This window comes from Typopeltis vanoorti, chromosome 11, assembly GCF_054136105.1.
Source record: "Typopeltis vanoorti isolate ZY-2024b chromosome 11, IOZ_Tvanoo_1.0, whole genome shotgun sequence".
NCBI lineage: Eukaryota > Metazoa > Arthropoda > Arachnida > Uropygi > Thelyphonidae > Typopeltis > Typopeltis vanoorti.
The window spans coordinates 38023138-38041398 of record NC_143559.1 but is presented as its reverse complement, the minus strand read 5'-3'; the positions used below and the strand labels follow the sequence as shown (position 1 = coordinate 38041398).

The 18261-nt window shown below is 35.9% G+C and overlaps 1 protein-coding gene across 1 annotated transcript in view; it reads right to left on the bottom strand.

Moving 5' to 3' along the window:
• Nucleotides 1-18261, bottom strand: part of LOC150101449 (ras-related protein Rab-4B) — a 72493-nt gene that overhangs the window by 13126 nt on the left and 41106 nt on the right. The window contains exons 3-4 of the mRNA XM_090400883.1: nt 15159-15273; nt 7084-7146 (exon numbers count right to left, since the gene is read on the bottom strand). Of these exons, the coding sequence (XP_090257009.1) occupies nt 7084-7146; nt 15159-15273 (178 nt within the window). The remainder of the gene's footprint in view (nt 1-7083; nt 7147-15158; nt 15274-18261) is intronic.

Here is an 18261-nt window from a genome sequence, read left to right as displayed (position 1 = left end):
GTTCACTCAACACATCACATCCACCACCTTCATGGATGTGGTGGATGTGATAACAATGCTAGATTACCAGAAGGAAGATGATTATAGGTTTCATTATAGTTGTTGACCAGGCATCACACAACAAAGTAAACTCTGCAAACAGAAATTGTAATTTATTAGTATAGAATTCAAGGCAGCATATACTAGGTGCTGGAGTCTTCAAAATCTTGGTCTGCTTGGTACAGTCACACTTAGTGAGGGTAGAGGAGTGTTCAGTTCACACTCAAAAGATATTCTAAAGAAAACTTTCATTTGCTAAGTGTTTTGTTTCTTTCCACCATGTACCGAATCCCAAATGCATATCCATTCATTTTGTTTATGAAATGAATGTAAAATATCAGGTTCACATCAGCATTAAAATACTCTCCTAATCTCAACATATCTGGAAAATATTTTCTTATTCTAAAGAGGAAGGGCTGTAAGAAGAAGAAGAAGGATAATATGGAAGTAGTACACAGTGGCATAAAATTATTTATGCTTCTATATATGCTTCTTTAAGCTTATATTACTAGCTTCCTTCTAATAATTTTCTACCAAATAATTTGTGACAAGACTTCAATACAGGTATCCCTTGATATATGCGGTTAATTAATCCTCGATGGACACCGCATTATTTGACATGTTAAGAATTAATGGGAATAATTATAATGAATCCTGCAACTCGCAAAGGTGGTGCAAGGAGTTACCCGGTGTTGTACTACTTTACCCCAGTCCTGAAGATACTGTCAGGATCTTCAGGACTGAAGATACTGTCAGGCACAAACTTTGTTTGCACACACTTGGATAAAGGATTAAACTTAATTTATTATTTTCCTACCATTACATTAATCTATGTTTGTTAACCTCTCTAATTCTGTTTAAGTAACCATACCAACAGAATGGGATCATACATAAGCTCTACTTCATGCATTCATGATGTGCAAGGCAGAGCTCTTTTCTAAAATTTTCATTTTTAATATGAAAAGATAGCATCGATTCTAACGATGACACAATATCTTCACTCCTACACACAGCAGCATTTTTCTCAAAATGCTGCTGTGTGTGGTCACCAGTCTATCAAATGTCATATATATATATTGCTGGTTTAGTGTGTCAACTTTGCAAACTCATTGAACCTGCTTCTCCTCTTCCTCATTTATACCACCTCTCCTCTCTCTCTCTCCTCTGAAGCCTTCCTCACGATGTATTTCCCAACAATTTCAATCTACATCTCTTGAAGAAGAATGTCAATAGGTTTCTTCTTTCTCAACCCACATATGCACCTCACACACAGTGCGAGATGCATATATGTTGATAATAGAGGGAGATAAAATAGAAATCGTTGAAAGTTATCATTTACTGGGGTCCAGAATCAGAAATTATTATTATTATTATTACGTAACACCTCCAGGGAGTTCAAAGACTCATTGAGGAAGGGCACCTACTCTACAACTTTGTCTCCATCAACGAACCGCAACTATCATCATCTACACCAACGACATCTACCGTCCATCATCACTACATTATTTTCATGGACAATCACAAATATCCATGCCCAAGGCAGAATTCAAACCTGTAGTCTTTTGGCTGGAGAGCTGATATGCTGACCACTCAGCAAAAAAAGGCAGGTGGTTATGGTAAACGTGAAGATGAAATTAAAAGAAGGATAGTCATGGGAGAAAAAGCTATGTTAAACCTGACAAAAGTTATGAAAGATAGAGGTGTGAGTAAGGCCACGAAAGTTAGAATTGTCAGAGAAATGGTATTTCTAGTAGTGATGTATGGATGTGAAAGCTAGATTTTTAAGAAAGACAGAAAAAACTTGATTCATCTGAATTATGGGTGTGGAGAAGACTATTAAGAATCCCATGGACTGCAAGAATGACTAATAAGATTTAAGACAGTAGAAAGACAGAATGCTCCTTGGAGGTGATGATCGCTAAACAAAGCTAGTGTACTTGGGACATATTATGGGAGCCGATGAATCATCGGAAAAGACAGTTATGTTGGAGAATATTAAGGGAATGAGAAGAGGAAGACAACAAAAGAGTTGGGTGGTCAACATAAAAGAACTTACAATTGCTGAAAGGAAGGCCAAGTGGGATGGAGAGCCTTTGTGCACAAGATCGCTAATAGTCGAAAATAACTGGATGGCACATAACAACAATGGTGTCCACATTCATGCTAAATTCAGGAAATCTAGTCTCTCAAGCAAAAATATCAATCTATGGAAGTAAAAGTGGTTGGAGGCCTAAAGGGATGCTGCAGCTTCTTGTATACCGTATGCCCACAGATACGAGACCCTTCGACACTTCTGCGCATGTCAAAAGAAGGATAATCCATTCCGATAATAGGGTAATCAATCCATCTTGTGGGACGAGTTGTTTATTATTACACGTTGGCAATTAAATTTTCTTTTATGAACGTTGTAGTTTTTAAAGTGGTAACTATTTTGCTTGTATAACAGTTGGAAAATTTTACGTATAAAGCATGTGATTTCACAGGTTGGTGACCAATTCATACATCCTTTATTTTTTTTTCCTCTTCAGCATGAACTGACTCTTCTTGGCAGGTTGTAAGACTAGGCTCTCCCTTCTGTGAGCGCTGAGACAATTGCACATAGAAATCAGTCGCTGTAATTATTTATTGTGTCAACCAATCCAGTTGAACATTGTCATTTGTCATGAGTTGCTGTTTTTGTTTTCTGAGTTTCATCTGTTTTGCATGTATGAAGTGAACTAATGCGTTTAGGACACCAATATAGACGAATAAATTTCTGTAAATAATTTATAACTTTTTTGTCCATATTTATAATGGGAAACAGTGTTGACAATCTACTGAATGGCCCCTTTTCTTCTAGAGCTTTCATGGATGATATGATTACAGTTGAAGGAGGTTACAACTTGTGTATAAATAAGTGAAACTAGTTATTACAGCCTTTTTTTGGTTCAAACAATCAGGATGCCATATCCAGAGGAACAGCCAATTACAAACCAACATTACTAGGAGCAACCAATAATCACCCAAAAGTCAGGAGCAACAGATACCCCCCCCCCCCCAATAGCTAACAACTTTTACATGGAAGACTTTGAGCAACAAGCTCTAGATTCGGCCAGCCTAAAGCCCAAACGTCTGGCTCAGATATGTCGATGACATTTTCGCCATTTGGTCCCATGGCCGTGAAACATTAAATACATTCCTTAGCCACCTAAACAAACAACACAAACGCATCCGATTCACCATTGAAATCGAAAACAACAACTCTTCCTTTTCTAGACACACTCTTCACATCTTTCCTGAGGCTGTCTCTCCTTCTCGGTCTACTGCAAACGTACATACACAAAAATTCATACCACCACCCAACACAAAAACTAGGAGTCATAAGCACAAATGTAACTATTTGCTGAACAAGCTCTAAACCAAGAATTCGAAATCATTAACCATACATTTGTAAAAAATGGCTACAACAAGATCCTCCATAAAAATACCACTAAAAACAAAAAAGATTATAAGAATGCCAGAGCCATACCCTATGTAGAGGCATTTCAGAAAAAATACAGAACACTACATAAATACAAGATCAAGACTACCTACAAATCCATGACAAAATTAAGAAATTTATTCAGTTCTTCAAAAGATCCTCTTACACATCTGGCCCACCCAGGGGTTTACAAAATCCAACGTACATGTAACCTACCCTACATAGGGGAAACAGAATGCGCTATCCTAATTAGAAAAGACGAACAGAAATGACACATTAAATACCTCCATTATGGAAAAACAGGCCTATCAGACTCCAAACATACCATAGAATTGACTGGAAAGGCACCAAATCCCTACACCGCACCAAAACCTGGTTTGAGAGAAAATTCAAAGAAGCCTGTAAAATGCTAAAACACAATCCAAACCTGAACAAAAATGACAGACTAATCCTTCCAAGAATGTGGAGGACCCCATCTGCAACCCTTATATAGCAACCTGAACAAACCCAGAAGAAAATCTCAATACGAGGACTTTAGAAATGTTTAATGTAGTTTTGTTTTTAATTTATTTTTATAATTTTTTTTTTCAAATTCTATTTTATTGTATTTTTTTTAATATTATTAATTTAGTTGTTTTTTTTTTCATTAGAGGTCAGGCTAGATAAAAGATTAATAAGCAGCTTAGAATATATTTTACTTTTGTAGAGTGGCATGCAACTTGCATCTTATACATATGTTTTTTCCTGATGATGACCTCCTCAATACAGAGGCTGAAAACATTCCTTTCTTAATATGAAGTAAAATAATTACTTAAATTAAGGGGATATTAAATCCCACATAGTTTTAAAACCGAATAAGAAACTCAAAGATTGGAATCAGAGAGTTTCTTGCCGAATATAGTAAACTATAAAGTATCGGCGAACACTTAGCGTGAGCTAATGCAAGTGACCCTAGTACGTAGTACAATACCGGTCGACTCGTTGCAAAGGTGGGGAAAGTTCAGATCGCTATTCTTAGGTATTTTCCATAATGTAAAAACACATTTCCTAGGAAATGTATGCTGTTATTACATTATGGAGGGAGGTCACTACCCAGACCAGTTTCAGCCTTTTTTGAGGCTTCATCAGTGAGTAGCTAGACCTAATACCAAAGTGTATAGCGAAAAGAACTTATATACTCTGCGAACGAGTTTTTCAAACAGGTGCAACCATTAAGTTACTTAAGTATAAAGAGCTAATAAGCTTCATTTTGGCAATCCACCTTTGCAACGAGTCGTCCGGTATTGTACTATGTACCAGGGTCACTTGCATTAGCTCACGCTAAGTGTTCGCCGATACTTTATAGTTTACTATATTCGGCAAGAAACTCTCTGATTCCAATCTTTGAGTTTCTTATTCGGTTTTAAAACTATGTGGGATTTAATATCCCCTTAATTTAAGTAATGTTTTCATTGCCGAAATGAAGCTTATTAGACGAAATAAAGCTCTTTATACTTAAGTAACTTAACCATCAAGTTCACTCATGTGCACCAACTAACAACATCCAGCCTGCAGAAACTGCTTTACTCTGAACAATCAAAATGAAGGCATTGCTGGTTTCCTAGTTTATTAATAACAGTGAACTGAACATGCCTAGCAAAGCAATCACTTGTACTGCATGTGAGAAGAAAAGGGGGGAACAAAGACCAGAGATATCACTCTAGAGACAAAACATAGCAGTAGTCACTTATTCCTCCTATAAGCACTGCAGTAGCATTTCATTCTGTGATGAAAGTCATTTACTGCCATTATTAATTGTGCCATTTAGGTTTGAGAACTTGTTCTTACCCCTCCATTTAGAAACATGCTTAAAGTTGCAGCAAAATTCTGTACACTATTACCTTTAACTGTTCTTCCAAATTATGGATCTAGATTACGATTTCATTATTAGAAAAGGATTTAAAAAAGAAATTCATAATATAGTGGTTATCAAATAATTTAGTTGTTTTTTTTTCCACATGATAAAAAATAACTTTTCAAATGCAAAACAACTTGTTACTATACAGGCATCATAATGCTTAAACTACAAATTAAGGAAATCTGTATATTATATCATATTTCTTTAATTTCCAGTTTTAAGAAAACAGTAGCAACTTATGTGATCTCTCTTTTTATTGCATCATTCTTGATCTGATAAGGAAGTTGACTCTTTTACACAAGCTGTGACAATCACTTTTTCCCTCTCTCTTTGTAACTGGAAGTGACCAATTAATTATAAAGCTGATTGACTGCAAAAGTTTTTTGGTCATTTTTGATTTTAATGGCAATCTTAATTGTGAAATTTCAGATAAGAGACATTAATTGATGCTACTGTAACATTTGAAACTTGCACTTTTTCTTGATATTATTTTGTGTGCTTTACTTATAGTTTCTGCCATTTTCTTTATTTACTGACCTGAGCTATAGCTGATGCCTACAATTATCAGTTCTTCAGTATCATATTACCTTGGCCACAAAATATTGGGTATTTATTAGGCTTTCTTTTCTAATTCTATATCCCTCCTACTCCCAAATAGTAGTGTGCATTCTGTATCCTATTAGATGCTGGTTTACCTGACTTATCCTTCCCACTCCTTGATTTTTCTTTTTCCCTTATTCCAGTACAGCTAACAAAATTTTGTTTGCATTTGTAGCTTTACATAATTGATTCAAAATAGGAATTTGATTTAGCTTTAGTCAATACACAATTTGAAAGCTGTAAACAATGATAAATTTTGAACTTTTTAATGAAATAATACCAATATACAAGTAGTGTATTTTATACTTTTAATCAAAAATACTAATAAGTTTTATGCCAGCAATTTCCACAGCAATACTCTCAACAACAGTATTTTGAGCTGATGATTTTCACAGCCAATCAGTGCAAGCATTCCTATCCTGTCTTCTAAGATAATACTGAGACCTCTTTTCACATCTATTGTCATGTCAATGGAAATATTACACATTACTGCTGTTCTGGGTAGGTTAAAAATATATGCATCTGTTAAGCAAATAAAAATTTCTAGGCATTGACTGCAATGTAACATGCTAGGAAATTCAGTTCATTATCATGAAGGTTTTCAGCTTTCACTGATTGCAATGAACTTAAAACAGCAATGGTTCTATTGAACTTAGCCCAGGATTTTACCATAATGTTATAATGGTGTTTGCTATAATTCACATATACTATATTGGAGATATTCACAAATACCCTGGTAATAATTGTGTGTGTGTGTGTGGCACATGCATGCATGCATATAAATTAATTTACATATCTCCAATGTGAAATTTATTCAGACATTCATTCACACTTGATTCAGAATTTTATTAGTAGATTAAGTATTCTGGCATTTATTTGTTTCGTAATTTCACATATATATAAAACCTAACTGAACCTATCTAAATTCACAGAACTGTAAATTTAAACCCTTTTCTGGACTTTCAATTTGCTGAAAACAAACACAATAAAAATATCAAAACTATTACTAATGAAAGTGTTATCAAATGGTTAGAAAAAAGGATTTTTTATTTATTCATGCAAATTCATTTTAAACTGAAAATATTACCTTGTAATATCATATACCAGTAAAGCACCTGCAGCACCTCTATAGTAACTTCTTGTAACAGACCTGAATTAATGGAAAACAAAAAATTTATATATTCACAAACATAAAAGCTGACAAATAAAATATTGGAGGTGAAATGTATTTAAAAAACATTTCTTTCGCCACATTCCTTATTGTGGCACTTTGTCAATATTTTTCTACTAATATTTCTATGTGGTTTTTCTTACACAGAATGTTATGTCTGATAAATCATGGTAGTTTTTTTTCCTTTTCTTGATATACAGTGTAGGCTAATATACATATTGTGATGCAATTAGCTTTTTTTTTTTTTTTTTTAAGCAAAGCATCTTTTTTAGATTACCATTTCTTTTCTTAAATTTTGGAGACTGCAGACCCTTATCTAAAAATTTGTTTTTGTGTAACCCCTATGAAAATGTTCATAAAAAAATTATCAGAAAGGAATTAATGATAATGAACTTTTCTATACAAAATATTTTTATCAAGAAAAGAGTAACTGTTCTAGAAATAAGTCAATTTAATAAAAATTAATACTTTCATCATTCTGATATATATATCAGATGTAAGACAAGTGTACACACTATCTCATCTTAATCATGAATATGAATCACATTATGAAGGAAATTAATACTAAATTTCATATCAAATTTGGAGATATTAATTTCAACTCTTTATGCAAAATACAAATTTCAATGGAAAAATGTTATATCAGAATAAATTGTGATTATACCAAGATAGATATGCTAAAGTAAACACATTAAAATATTGCTTCCTTGATATCCAAAAAATTAGGATTTTGTTGTTTATTCAAAATATTTTAATCTCACTAAACTAAATACTCTTCTCATATTTGGGGTGGTACCCCTTAAACCTCCCTAAAAAATACTTGATTCAATACAGATGAAAACAACTAGGTTGCTTAATGACTTCTCCATGAAATCATTCCATCCACTTTCATACACAGTTCACAGTTTCTGCTGCTTGCAACTTCTATACACTTCCATAGCCACTGGAATTAGATGCCAATTCATTTGAATTGGCATCTAATTCGTCCACCTTCTGTGAAATCCACTGAAATGTGTGTAACAGCTAGTTACTCCTTTACAGTTCAGCTCTAAACACACACAAATTTTTTCTTTCTTCAACTCTTACTGCTGCAGTCTGAAACAGTCTCCTATCTTACAAGTTTTTGAAGAGCTGTGGATGGTATTCACACAAATACTCTCAATGGCACTTCAAATCAAATGTAAAAAAGATCCTTCCCATAGTACTAACATATTTTAGATTAACCAACCTTTTATATATGGGATAATGATAAGAAATTATTGGGATAGATATAATATTACCCATATACAGTACTAATGTATTATAGGTTGATCAGCCAACCTCTTGTATGTGGCCCAACATTATAAAAAAATGATGTGTCCTTAGAAGGACATTAGTCAGTGTGGTAAAGAACTCACTACTTACATTTGCTGACTCTGTCAATATTTGTAATGTTCTGAAAAGGATTTTTTCTACATTAGTTCTACACTGTAGAAAATTTATATATGACAAACTATATGGAATACCTTAAAACAAAGGTGAACACACAATGTGGTTTTGCATTCAGAACACCTACTACCAACATCCCCCCCATACCACCACCAAGCAGCAAAAGATGGCTGCTTGGTGGTGTTCCAGAAAATAGTTGGAATTGTTAGCACTCAACCTAAGAAGTATGGAAGTAGGACTACATGTTTTCCTGTTTGCTAGAAAAGAAGCATGGAATAGTAGCAGAGCTTTTGTCATTTCCATATAATCAGGATAAGGAAGTTTATATTCATTTATTTTATTATTATAAAGATGGAAACTGTTCCAAATAATAAAATCTACTAGATGCCCAAACATTTTTTTTAAATTTTTTGCTGTTTCCTTAATTATAATAACATGACAGATACTGATTACACTTTTTGACTGCATCCCTAGTGCTACTGTATGCACAATACATAATGGGCTTGTCTTTAAAATCATGCTTCTCCACAAACCCCAGCAATGGACAATGGTTTGAATAGGAAGATAGCAGAAAAACATTGTCTTTCCCCACATGGTGAAAATATTTTTCCCTCCATGATAATTTCGCTTTTCTCCCTTCCAGATGTCAAATCTAGAGGTACATGGCTTGCTTCTTGGCATTTACAGTACAATACTTGCATAATACTACAAAATCAAATCAGCACACTCAGGACACTGGCAATAGTTGTCTACTGTATCAGAGTAATAACCTGTCCCAAATAAAATACTAAGTAACTGCATTACTACTCACATCAATAAGGAAAGTTCTAAATATTTATCATACTTGAATGTGATAAATATTTATCATGCTCGAGTACAGTCTTGGTTTGCTGTACAGTGAGTGTCCACTCAATAATATACAGCTGTCCCAAATAAAATACTCAGTAACTGCATTACTACTCACATCAATAAGGAAAGTTTTAAATATTTATCATACTTGAATGTGATAAATATTTATCATGCTCGAGTACAGTCTTGGTTTGCTGTACAGTGAGTGTCCACTCAATAATATACAGCTAACCAAGACATCAGCATCACTCCATGCATGTTTTTCTTCCCTTCAAGTTCAAGAACATGTGAAATCTAATAATGCCTGTTAGTGGCATGTACGGAGGCTGTTTAATAAGTTATAAGACTATATTTATACAGAAAACAGATTACCTTTAATTGTCATCATTTACATGGTCTTTTTCGAAGTAACTACCATGAGACATGATGCATGTCCCAATGTTGCGTCCACTTCTTAAACACATGTGAAAGTCCGTTTTTTGAGAGTTCTTTCAAAACTGCCTCTGCAGCTTTTACACATGCTTTGTTGCTTTCGAAATGGCGGCCTCTTAGTGGTTTTTTGACCTGAGGAAACAGCCAGAAATCGCATGGTGTGAGATCAGGACTGTATGGAGGGTGTGGTAGGATATCTATGTTGTTCTTCTGCAAAACGTCCACTACACAACCAGCAATATGCATTATCGTGGTGCAATAAGAAGCCATTCTTCAGCAATGGATGCTTCCTTTTGACGTGCTGTACCATTGTCCATAAAACATCTGATAGTATGAGCCGTTTACGGTATTCCCGGGTTCTACAGCGTGTTGGTAAACAATGCCTTCGTAGTCAAAAAAACATTATGGTCATAACTTTACCAGCCGATTTTACAGTTTTTACTTTCTTGGGGGTAGGCAAAGATGGATGCTTCCATTCACTGCTTTGTTGTTTCATTGTAGGGTCATAGTGATACAACCAAGCTTCATCTGCTGTAATGATGCATTTTAAGTTGTCACCTTCTTGTTCCAGTCTTTCTTTCCATTCTGTGCACACATCCACTCGATGCTGCATTTGCTCTAGTGTCAAGAGTTTGGGAATCCATTGGGTGCAAACACGTTTCAGTCCCAAATGTTCAGCCGTGATTGAGTGAACACTTCCCACAGAAATATTCAGGACAACATGCAGCTGGCATACTGTAATTCTGCGATCCTCCTTGATGATAATCGCTGCTGTGTTGATCATCGTCTCTGTGATGGACGTTGAAGGTCTTCCCTCACGTTCAAGATCTTCCACATTTTGCCTTCCTTCCTTAAAAGTTTTATGCCAGCGAAAAACACTTGCCCTCGGACATTGCTTCATCGTGGAAAGCTTTGTGTATCATGTTAAAAGTGTCCGATGGCGATTTCTGCAAATGCACACAAAATTTAATCGCATAACGCTGTTCCAAGGATGCTTCCATTTCGACGACTGGTCACGGATCATAGGCGCACCAAAACAAGCTTGCATTTAGTCACGTGACACTCTGGCACATCAGCCTGTATACGCCATCTATCAACCTCTTTGGTTAATACAGACAGCAACATTTCTTTATTCCACAGAAATTAACATTGTGATGAGTGGTTTTGTGACAGTAAAATTAGTCTTATTACTTATTGAACAGCCCTTGTATATACTTGAGTAGGGCAAAACATTAAACCTACATGATGTCGCACCATAAATATTGAACTCAATATCTGAACCTCAATTAACCAAGCACCTGGTACAACTGAATTCAAATTTCAGAGCCTACCAGTTCTATATTTTGCTGTCAGAGGAGCAAGTTTCTCAATATCAGTTGTGATATAAGTTTCATATATGTACACTGTTCAAGGACAAACTGGTAATTTCACCTCCTCACTTTTTTTAAAAAAACATGTTTTTCATTTCCATCCCTATATTAAATTTATTTTTCTACACTCAAGATAAACATATTGTCCATTTAGAGTTAGCATAATAAGAGTCAAACACATTTTTGGATGTAAACACAACTGGTTGTTTTTCAAAGGATTTTTAGGATGGCATGATTTATACGTAAAAGTAGTATCTTTGAAAAATGAACACTGGGAAATTTTATTTTCAAACTAAAGTTTTACCATACAAAACAGAATAGTATTTTTTTTTTTTTATGTTGAACCCATACACGAGAGGTTGGTAGATCAACCTATAATACATCAGTACCATGTATGGGTTGGGAAAGAAGGTACTTGTTCACATTAGATTTGAATGACTAGATTGTATTCCCTGGGGAACACATCAAGGGGATGACTGTTCCATAATATAGCAGATGCAGGGATGAAGGAGGGAGGAGAAGAAACTTGTTCTGTGGGTTTCAAGGTGCACTGTGTAGGGATGTTGAGCAGCAGCTGCACGTGTTCCAATGAGCTTAGTATTAAGTGGGAGAATTATTGATGCTATTTCGAATGAACATTTTCCATGGAAATATTTGTAGAAGACACATAGTGCAGAGACCAATCATCTGTGTGAAAGTGAGGGGGGGGAGTAAGTTGGTAAGAGATGGGTCATTAATAAGTCTGACTGTTCTCCTCTGTATGGAGTAGAGCAATTTGAGGGAGCTTTTGGGAGTCCCACCCCATATGTGGGAGAAGTATTCAATGGTTGGGCAGATTTGTGATTTGTATAAGGTTAATAGCTGTTCAGGGGTGAAGTAACATCTTGAGTGAAAGAGAAATCCTAATCCTAGTTTTTTAGAAGCTGAGGATGCAATGGTTGTTATATGTTTGTGCCAGCCAGGAGAGGCTTGGTGTCAGGGTAATTCCAAGAAGAGAAATCTCAGGTTGTCTAGAAATTTGGGTATTGTCAAAAATAATACTGAGAGAAACCGATTCTTTTTTATGAGAAATGAGACAGTACTGGATTTTATTTGCATTGAAATTGACTAGGTTATCTGAACCCCATTGGAGGATGACTTGGAGGTCTGAATTAAGGGCAGTGGTAGTTGATGATCTGTAAGTTGAGGTGAGTTGTGTGAAGTAAGGTTTATCAAAAGAAAGAGAGGAGTGCAATGTGCTGTCATCTGCAAAAGTGTGTATTGGGTTGGAGGTAAGTTGAAGTATGTCATTAATATATAGTAGGAAAAGGGTTGGTGAGAGGACAGAATCTGGAGGAACCCCAGCATAAGTTGAACGGTGAGAGGATAAGGAGCCATCCACCACCACCACACATAGTGAGAGTCCAGACAGAAAGCTGGCAATCCAATTACAGATGTCTTGGGATAGACCAAACGATGGCAGCTTGCTTAGTAAGCCCTTGTGTCAGACCTGGTCAAGTGCCTTGGAAACATCAAGTCCAACCGCTTGAGATTCGCCAAACTTCTCCGTGGCATTTGACCAGAGATGGGTGACACATGTGAGCATATCTCCTGTTGATCGACAGCGATGGAATCTATACTGGCAGTCATTTATTAGACAGGTAGTTTAAAGGTAGTGTAGGAGTTGGGAATTGATGATTTTTTTTCCATCACTTTAGACAGGACTGAGGTGAGCGAGATGGAGTGGTAGTTGGACAGCAGTGACTTGTCGCCCTTTTTGGGAATGGGTTGAATACAGGCCAATTTCCAGGCTGTGGGATAGATATCAATGGAGTAAGACAGTATATATAAGCAACATAGGATAGGAGACAGTTCTGGTACACAAACCTTCAGGACAATTGGAGGAATGTCATCAGGGCCAGGAGACTTTTGTGTCTAATTTAGACAGTGTTTTGCTGATCTCTTTCTGGCAAAAGGATATAGTGGGCATTGTATGTTTGGCATCTGGAATGGTTGGGAGACATTTGCCATTGTCGATTATGCGTGCATTGGAGGCAAAGTGTAAGGCCAGGAGATTAGCCCTTTCTGTAGGAGATTATGCAATGGAGCCATCTGGATATGATAGAGGTGGGAATAGTATTTTGCAGAAGTTACGGCCGATTGCTTTGGTGAGAGACCAAAAGGCTCGGCTACCATTTGCTGCTAATTTCCTGCTTTTTGCTCTTTTGAACTCTGTTTTGGAAGCATTGATTTTTTTTTTTTTTTTGCATTTATTTCGGGCTTGGTTATAAGCTCTAAAGGAGGATGGGGCTCTTAATCTGAGCCAGTGATGACTCGGCTACCATTTGCTGCTAATTTTCTGCTTTTTCGAACTCTATTTTGGAATCATTGATTTTTTTTTTTTTTTGCATTCATTTTGGACTTGGGTCCAAGCTCTAAAGGAGGATGGGGTTCTTGATCTGAGACAGTGATGGTATGTTTGGTTTTTTTTTGTACCTGCCTTTTGGAAAACCAGGGTTTAGTTAGGGAATGGCAGGTCAGAGTACTGTGGGGAATGTATGATTCAATGCCAGTGAGGATTACTTTGGTTATGAGTTCAGTGCATGTGTTTGGGTTGGAAGGTCAGAAGCAATAGTCTAACCATGGGAATGAAGAACAGAAGTTGCAGAGGCTGTCCCACTTGGCACTGTTATAATGCCAAACTATTCTTATATGGGAGTGGCTGTGCAAGCATTGTTGCATGGGGGAAGATGAGCACCAGGTTGTGGTCGGAATTGCCTAGCGGGCCCTCAACTTTCACCATGTATTTGGAAGGATCATTGGTCAGGAAGAGGTCTAGGGTGTTTGGAGAGAGTGGTTCGAGTTATCAGGTATTATGGTTGGCATCTGAACAAGTTGTGCAAGGTCATTAGTGATGGCAAATGTTTCAGCATCTCTGCCTGCAAGATCTGTGCTTGCTTTATATCCTTACTCATCCACATGGTCACTCTCCCCAACTGGAGTCAAAGTGTCTAACTTGGTTATGGATACATCTTCTGATACTATTATCAGATCCAACACCCTCAAAACCTTGTCCCCCTTTATAACATATTGTTTCGTGTAATTATCCCTTAACTGTATAAATCCCATTTCCATCTTGACATGCCCTCTTTCCTCTCTCCAATTGATGTTCCCATAATAATTGTTCAGCTACACTCATTGTACTAATCTGCTGAAACATGGAATCTACATCTTTCAATATATAATAAGTATAGGATTATATAAATCAAGTGGATGTTAACTCCAGCGTTATTTCAAAGCCAAATACAGAAAGTTCAAAACAGCTGTCAAGCCAGTGAAACCTTATGAAAATGGACCAATATATGGACACTTGGGCAGCGATCATGTTCTCCTATAAGGTCTGGCTAGGGCAACTCGTAAATGCCGGCAAGTGTATCCCCATAAGCTCTCTGGTCAAATTTCATACGAAACTTTTATAGTTTCTGTATTTATTCGGCTTTGAAATAATGCCGATGCAAAATTTATATAATTTTGCATCACCGAAATGAAGCCTTTTGGCTCTTTATTTTAGCAAATAAATATAGGATAATATGTTATATTCGGACAGTAATGAACAAGGTGTGGTCACTGCTCAACCATGCCTTCAATCATTGTTTATAATGATTACAATTGTTTATCCATAATTGTTAACAACTAATGTCTCAAAATACTGAAGAAAAGTTTCATTTAGATGTTTTTGAACAAAAAAGAATCATGGGCTATTAACAGTTTCTATGCAGTAGAAATCTGCATTTTTTTTTTAAATCACCGAATTCATATTACATGTATGCCTTTCTTTCAACGGAATTTTTTGATAATTTGACAAAGTTGCTTGATTTCTTCAAGATAAATTCATTACATATACATACAATTTAGTAAAAAATTAAAAATTACCTAAACCTTTCCTGACCTGCTGTATCCCATATCTGAAGCTTCACTGACCTACCTCCAACATTTACAACTTTGGACCCAAATTCCACACCAATGGTATGATTCGATTCTGCCTTGACTAAAAATGAAACATTAAGATTTTTGTTTTGGGAATTTTAGGAACTATACAAAAATTATATTGTAATTTAGATGAAAAAAAAAATATAATAAATAATAAAATATAACTAGGTTAGTTAACATGATAACAATGATAATAATAAATGAAATATACATCATATGGAAGAATTAATTACTACCAATAACAAAATGATCCATTTCATAAACTATCAGACCAAATAACATTCTTACATCGCTCAAATTTTTGTTATAGCAGTCACATTTGGTAATTCCAAACAGATGTCTTCACTACAACATTCAGTGCACTTTACACAGAATACGCATGCAGTCGTCACCTGCTGTGTATATTTTGGCAAATGCAGACAATACTGAAAAGTGCTTCTGCACCCACTAACATCGCTTCATGAATACAACTAATGGTTATGAAGTAAATTATACCTGACAAGAAATTATACTCTGTTTCATCCTCTATTGAAGCGTAAGCAAACAATTAACCAGTGAAGTATTTTCACGACTAGGCTATAGTCTGCTCACAGTTGAGAGAACCGTAGCTGGCAGAGTACAAAGAGTCAATTCATGTTGAAGGGAAGAAAGAATAAGAGATGTACAAATTCATCACCAACATGCGAAATAATGTGCTTTATACATAAAATTTTCCAACTGTTATACAAGCAAAACAGTTAAAATTTAAAAACTAAAATGTTCAGAAAAGAAAAGCTAATTTTCTGGCATATAATAATAAACACTCATTCCACAAAACTGACTGATTACCCAATTATCGGAATGGATTCACCTTATGCCATTCATAGAAGTGTCAAGGGTTCTCTAATCTGTGGTTAAACTACAGTCATCACTCGACTTGCATCCATTCGAATTACGTCCTCTCGAAGATACGTCCGTGATTCCTTAAGGGAATAAATAACATTTTTGGCTATAATTTCGAATAAGACGCAAACAAGCGTAAGGTAAAGAATGCACAGTGGCAACAGTGCTTTCAGCGGCAACCTCCCTCGGCAGTCGGCACGTGTCTTCAACAGTTCCTCTGTTGATTTTGTTTGAGAAATGGGTTATTTGTGTATTTATCATTAATTTATCATATCGATGTTTTGTGCAATATGGCCCCTACACACATAATCAAAAAACCTAGTGAAGAATCACACAAAAAGAGGCGAGCAATTAATCTTGAAATGAAGTTGCAAGTTATAAAGCAACATGAAGCTGGTAAGCTCATCAATGTGATTGCACAGGACTTCGCACAGTGACGACCATTTTGAAAAAAAAAGGATAAAATCATAGAAACTGTGAAAGGATCTGCTTCCATTAAATCGAGGACAGTCACGAAGCAACAATAAGGTGATATGGAAAAACTACTTGCATCATGGATAGAGGACCTGAACCAAAAGTGCATACCCCTTAGCACTGTGACCATAACTGCTAAGGCACTAAGTCTCTTCAACATGTTGAAGGAGAAAGCAGAACCCGATTATTACTACGAATTCAACGCTTCTTCCGGTTGGTTCATGAGATTCAAGCAGTGTTTTGGCTTGCATAATGTGAAAATGTATGGGAATCTGCAAGTGCTGAGAAGGCAGCCAAGGAGTTTGTGGAAAAATTAGATAAAATTATTGAGGAAAATTATTTGCCACAGCAAATATTTAATATGGAAGAGATGTCCTTGTTTCGAAAAAAATGCCCGAGCGGACATTCATCCCCAAAAAGCTAAACCTAGTTTCAAAGCTCTTAATGCCCATATTACGATTCTGTTATGGGTAACATGGCTGGATATAAACTGAAACCATTTGTGATATGGCACAGTGAGAATCCACGAACATTCAAAAACGTTAGGAAGCATAATCCCAGTTCGTTATCAAAGAAATAAGAAATCGTGGATGACACAAAAATTGTTGAGAATGCCTTAATTGATTGTTATGCGAGTGAAATAAAAAGTTATTGTGTGAAAGAAAATGTAGAATTTAAAATTTTATTAATTCTAGATAATGCTCCACGTCATCCATCTTATAGCGGTGAGCTTCACCAAGTTCAAAGTCATGTATCTCCCTCCAAACATTTTGATCCAACCAATGGATTAGGGAGTTCTTGCAGTGTTTAAGGCTTATTATCTACGGAGAACGTTTTCACAAGCCATTTCTTCTACTGAAGGAAATGACCATACTCTCATGCAATTCTGGAGAACATTCAATATTTATCATGCTATTAAAAATATTGCTGTGGCTTGAGACGAAGTGATCTGATGTATGAGTGGCATATGGAAAAAGACATTAAAAAGGGTTGTGCATGATTTTGGAAGTTTGTAATAGTGGGCCTAGCATACAATCTGAATCTCGAAATGAATGATGATGACATAATTCAACTCATTGAAAGTCCCCTTGAAGAGTTGACCAACGAAGAATTGGTCGAACTGGAGGAACTGTTGCAGAAGAGGGGAAAGAGAAACAGGAAGAGGTAGTTAAATGATTTTACAGTGAAGGGTCTTGCAGAAATGTTCTTTGCAGTTAGCGATGTTCTCAAAATCGATGAAATGGACCCTCAAAACACATCATGTACTTAATAATAGAAACGAAAGTACATGATGTGTTTGCTTGCTATGAACAAATTTATGATGAAAAGAAGAGGAATAAGCAAAGCACATTGGACATTTTCATCAAAAAAACAAAGGTTACACCAGAAGAGCCACAGCCTAATTGTTCACACAGGGAAGGTAATGAAAATGTGATTGTGGAGGAAGAATTAGGTGATTATTCTCCTGTTTTATAGTGGCAGTAACACACAGTACAGTTTTATAATAAGGTTTAAAAATTAAAATGGCAGTATACTTATTATGGTTAAGTCCATAACCCCTATAACTCTGTGGATTTAATGCATCGACTTACGTCCTGCTGGATGGAACAAAACCCGGACATATGTCGAGGGTTGACTGTATATACTTGTATATAGAGGTCACTGATTTCAAATTAATTGACTTAGTAGT